The 6,000-nt window shown below is 35.3% G+C and overlaps 1 protein-coding gene across 4 annotated transcripts in view; it reads right to left on the bottom strand.

Moving 5' to 3' along the window:
* abcc8 (ATP-binding cassette, sub-family C (CFTR/MRP), member 8) overlaps positions 1-6,000 on the bottom strand; it is a 73,753-nt gene extending 67,753 nt beyond the window's left edge. For 3 of the 4 annotated variants that reach the window (XM_065292212.2, XM_065292213.2, XM_065292211.2), the window contains exons 1-2: positions 5,548-6,000; positions 198-360 (exon numbers count right to left, since the gene is read on the bottom strand). In XM_065292212.2, coding sequence (XP_065148284.1) covers positions 198-360; positions 5,548-5,574 — 190 coding nt within the window. In that variant the 5' untranslated portion in view covers positions 5,575-6,000. Of the gene's footprint in view, positions 1-180; positions 361-5,547 lie in introns of those variants that run through there. The other variant, XM_073813306.1, reaches the window with a different exon arrangement.

The raw sequence follows: 6,000 nt of genomic DNA on the forward strand, positions 1-6,000 counted from the left end.
TCTGATAGCCTCTCTGGTCCTTTCAAAATGAATGCTGCTACATGCTTACAAAAGGATGAATACACAAACCTGCTTTAAATATGTTGCCTTTTGCACACACTAACTAGTAAAGTCTACTTGTGACTTCAGTCCTCCCATTAATTCAGTACTGAGGCACAACTAGCATGCAGAAGTGCTCACCTGACTTTGACACTCACCGATGAAGAGTATAGGAAAGGTGATGAAGAGCAGAAAGACGTGCGGCACCACCGTGAGGGCGTCCAGGAAGCAGCCGTTGTTGAGGACGCCGGCATCCACGTTGTACGCGGCCGTGTTGTTTTCGTTGCCGCAGAACGCCAAGGACATGCTGGTGTCCGGTCTCTGAGGAAATCCGGCAGAAGAAATACCAGAAGACAGGGGAAAAGTAGAAAAAGAGACTCTCAGAGCATAATCTGTCCCCAGAGCATTAAAAGATGTACAATCACACAGAAGCCGTTACATCCTTGCTGTAGGTGGAGGATAGAAGCAAAAGTGAGTCACAGCACATGTAGGGTACGATAACAGCTCCGGTTCTGCATGGGATCAGGACATCCGAAAAGCTTCTCGCCGACAGCGGGACGCCTGCATGGGATTCCACGGTTCACAGGCATGCTTTTAATAACCACCGCAGCTTAATGCCACAATAAAACAAAAAGCATTTCCATTCGTGCGCAAACATGCACACGCTCGGGATGTGCGATCTGCCTCTGCTGCCGTTTCTGCTCAGAATTGACCTTGTAAGAGGTTTGCTGTATGGCGGAGTGTGTGGATGAGAGGCAGAGAGTGTGATGGGGCGAGAGAGAAGAAGAGAGAGAGATGGTGATAGAAGATGAGGGTGGGGGTTGAGCATGAGAAGCCGACACACACGTCACATAGATCCAGTACATGACTAGCATGAAACATCACACACAATGATGAGAGCCAGACTGATGCACGGTAATCAGAGATTGATTCAGTTGGATTTTAAGAAAATTCAGGACCCGATGGGAAGCTGCGAGGAGGTGGAAAGGAAAATGGCTACGTATGTAACAAGGACATGAAAAGATAGTGTGGGACTGTTTGTCAGTGACAGATGCTGATGCAGATAACTTAATACCAGGGTGGATGATGAGCAAAATAATACAGATATACAGTATACAAAATGCTGCTAAGTAATAAATTAAATTAGGGCAGCAACAACTAATCGATAAAATCGATAATTAAGAAATTCATTGTTATATTAGTAAAAATCTGTAGTAGTGTGAGGCTTTTGCAATTTTAAAAGAACACTTCTACACGCAACATCGTAATTTAGTGCCTTATTTAGCTATAATAAAGTGAAAATTCGAATTAAGTAAATATTTAGGTTTTTATCCAATTAGTCGATTAATCGAAAAAAAAAATCACTTAATTAATCGATTATTTAATCGCTCTAAATTAAAAATAAGTCTCAAAATTCCTAGTATAAAATAAAACTTATTTTACACAATTACTTCATTATTTTACACCGCTGCCCTCAAAATGTAACCAGGACATGCAAAGATAGTGTGGGACTGTTTGTCAGTGACAGATGCTGATACAGATAACTTAATACTACGGTGGTCGTTGAGCAAAATTAATCGATTAATCGAAAAGAAAATCACTTAATTAATCGATTATTTAATCGCTCTAAATTCAAAATGAGTCTCAAAATTCCTAGTATAAAATAAACACTTATTTTACACAATTACTTCATTATTTTACACCGCTGCCCTCAAAATGTAACCAGGACATGCAAAGAAAGTGTGGAACTGTTTGTCAGTGACAGATGCTGATACAGATAACTTAATACTACGGTGGTCGTTGAGCAAAATTAATCGATTAATCGAAAAGAAAATCACTTAATTAATCGATTATTTAATCGCTCTAAATTCAAAATGAGTCTCAAAATTCCTAGTATAAAATAAACACTTATTTTACACAATTACTTCATTATTTTACACCGCTGCCCTCAAAATGTAACCAGGACATGCAAAGAAAGTGTGGAACTGTTTGTCAGTGACAGATGCTGATGCAGATAACTTATTACCAGGGTGGTCGATGAGGAAAATAATAGAGATATACAGCATACAAAATGCTGCTTAGTAATAAATAAAATTAGGGCTGCATCAACTAATCTGTAAAATCGATAATTAAGAAATTTGTTGTGATTCATTGTTATATTAGTAAAAATCTGTAGTAGTGTGTAGATTTTGCGCTTTTAAAAGCACACTTCTACATGCCACATCGTAATTTAGTGCCTTATTTAGCTATAATAAAGTGAAAATTCGAATTGAGTAAATATTTAGGTTTCTATCCAATTAGTCGATTAATCGAAGAAAAAAATCACTTAATTAATCGATTATTTAATCGCTCTAAATTAAAAATAAGTCTCAAAATTCCTAGTATAAAAAAAAACTTATTTTACACAATTACTTCATTATTTTACACCGCTGCCCTCAAAATGTAACCAGGACATGCAAAGATAGTGTGGGACTGTTTGTCAGTGACAGATGCTGATACAGATAACTTAATACTACGGTGGTCGTTGAGCAAAATTAATCGATTAATCGAAAGAAAATCACTTAATTAATCGATTATTTAATCGCTCTAAATTCAAAATGAGTCTCAAAATTCCTAGTATAAAATAAACACTTATTTTACACAATTACTTCATTATTTTACACCGCTGCCCTCAAAATGTAACCAGGACATGCAAAGATAGTGTGGGACTGTTTGTCAGTGACAGATGCTGATGCAGATAACTTATTACCAGGGTGGTCAATGAGCAAAATAATAGAGATATACAGTATACAAAATGCTGCTAAGTAATAAATCAAATTAGGGCTGCAACAACTAATCTGTAAAATCGATAATTGATTAAGTAGTTGTCATTCATTGTTATATGAGTAAAAATCTGTAGTAGTATGAGGCTTTTGCGCTTTTAAAAGCACACTTTATCGTAATTTAGTGCCTTATTTAGCTATAAGAAGTGAAACTTCGAATTGAGTAAATACTTAGGTTTTTATCCAATTAGTCGATTAATCGAAAAGAAAATAACTTAATTAATCGATTATTTAATTGCTCTAAATTCAAATTGAGTCTCAAAATTCCTATTATAAAATAAACACTTATTTTACACAATTACTTCATTATTTTACACCGCTGCCCTCAAAAGTCTTTGACATGAAATTGTATGATCTATTATTGAAATACTGACAGGACTATGTGTAGGTTTAGGGACTGAGACGGTATTAGAGATTTAACCAAACTTATGAGTATATGATTGATAATGCAAATTTATGATAAATTAAATTAAATTGTATTAAATTTCAAAGTGGTCACGTTGTTTAATATCGAATAAGGGATGCGAAGTACATCTAGGAGAGGATTATCATGAGAGGAAACATGGGGGTGGGCTCTTTTAACAACCACCTAGCAAGCACCCACAACACACCGACAAATGAATAATACTCTGCAACTAGGGCTGTCAGAATGATTGCGATTGTTTGACCTCATCACAATGATTTCAGATCACCGCAATGATTGCACATCTCTTTAAAAAACACGAGGGAGCTGCAGCGCCTGTATGAATGAGACCATATCAGATGGTGCTCCTTAACTGACAGTGTAATGCAATACATTGCAAAGCCATTCAATACAGTGGCAAAAACAGCATTTATAGAAATGCTGCAAAACTTTGATAAGCAGTATGAACTGCCAGGTATAAACATACATTTGTAAAACAGCAATTCCTAATTTAGGAAGTGAAAGTAATATTTTTAAGGATCTGTAAGGAATTGATTTTTTTGCAGCCACAATTGACGTGGTGCAGTACTAATATGACCATAGTAGGATTGGCTACTATTTAAGGTCTGTTCTGGTATAGTCAGTTTTTTATAGCATTTTTATTTTCAGTTATTTTATTTTTATATTTCTTATGAAGAATTTTCAGTATTTGAAAGATATATTCTTTAAATAATTAATTTTAAATATGTTATGTGTGTTAATATTTACTGCCAGGTAAACCATGCAAAATATTTAATTTAAATAATTACAAAAATTGGTGAAAATTATTTCATGAACAAAAAAAATGTAAATTAAATGTCAAAGCAATAAAACAAACAATTAATTATCACAATCATCAAAGCCCTAAAACAGGCAATTAATCGTCATCACAATTTATTAGTCAATTAACAAATTTCATAATCGTGACAGCCCTATCTGCAACAAAACCTTAAAAAAATGATAGCAAAAACCAGCTAACCACCTAAAGCCTAGCATTGTGACAGCAGATTTTGAACAGTATGAGTTTGATTCTTTAGAAAATCAAATGTATAAATGTGACAAAGATACATTATATCATAGATTAAAAGGGAAATAAAGTATAATGTGAGATTAGATCTTAATCAAAGCTTGACTAATTATCATATCTGTAGTAATAACACTAGACGTTTGATCCAGACTAACATTAGACCTAGACACCACCCTACCCTTCTTCCTGTCCTGATATAACATAACACCCCAAATACTGTGAGAACATGAAGATAATGGTTAGACGTTGATCTTCAATTTGAAGTGTTGCAGCTAGGTGTGTACTGTGCTACATAGATAGTTTAGGTAAGATGTACTGTATCTGTTACCAGTGGTTGTTATTACATAATGGCAAATGCTTTCTTCTACCATCCAGAGGAGAGAAAGACACAAGCATGTTTAAGTACAAAACGTATTTTGCATCCACATGGGATGCCAGTATAACAAAAACACTGAGACAATAATTTATATGCCAAAAATGAAAAATAAATAATTAAGAACCTAAATTTTTAATAAGATTTTCAGGACTAATAAATGTATTCATGAGGTCACATTCTTATGAGTAAAAACTCATCTAATGAAACAATTATATATTCATGACAAATGTAAATGATTTATTCATGCATATATTCATGTTGGTTTATTACACCAGCAATATTTTAATACACCCAGGTTTAAAGATTCAGCTTTGCACCTCTCTCTCTCTCTCTCTCTCTTTCTCTCTCTCTCGAACTCACGCACGTACGCACGGGTGTAAAAAATGAGAAATGATTTCTGTAGTGATAGTAGTATATTGATTTCATGATCTTTTGGCTTCATCTCATCGAAACTGTGGAACCATTCCATTGACACAACTGCGCATGCGCAAAACATCCTGTCAGACAGTTGCTAAATTCTCTCGCTTCATAACGACCAACAAATGCGTTTAAATACTAAAGCTACGTCTATGATATACAACGACATCGATTTAATAACCTGGTCGTTAAAAAGCAAGATTACCACAGTCTTTCTCGGACGTGACTGTCTAACAGAAATTGGTTTTTCCTAACAACTTCGTAACATGAAATTAAAAATATAGATGAAAAAAGAACAGAAACAGTATGAGTAACTTATACATAATCAAACACAACTAAATGCAATAGTTCCATTTAATTTTGTTTATGATCACCATACATAACTCAATACATAATGACTGTTGATAGAAAGAAAATTGCATACCGGTCTGTATCGTGTGATCATCATCATTCCAGTTCTTCCCAAATCCTCATGTATGAGGTTTAATCCAGTCCAGGGACGTCTTTGTCAAAAATGAGTCCTCAGCTTACATCGAAAATATGTAAAATAATAAAAGATAACTGATATTTGTCCGCGCGTGTGCCATATGGTTCGAGTCTTTCCTCAGAGGAACTAACCGAGGTGCTGAAAGAAGCCGTTACGGAGATCCATCCGTCCGTGTAAAATTCCCAAACATCGATCTGAAAGTTGGTATCGGAATCCAGTTGATCCAATTGTCATGTAGATAACGCGCGTGGAGAGCAACCGAGCGATCGATCACTGATCAAACTAAGCAATGTGCCTATCAGTCAGTCACATATAGCCAACACAATAGATGAACCGATCCGCCTCTGCCATTGATGCCATTCTGCAAATTGGATTTGATGGCATACAAAT

Source organism: Paramisgurnus dabryanus, chromosome 23, assembly GCF_030506205.2.
Source record: "Paramisgurnus dabryanus chromosome 23, PD_genome_1.1, whole genome shotgun sequence".
Lineage (NCBI taxonomy): Eukaryota > Metazoa > Chordata > Actinopteri > Cypriniformes > Cobitidae > Paramisgurnus > Paramisgurnus dabryanus.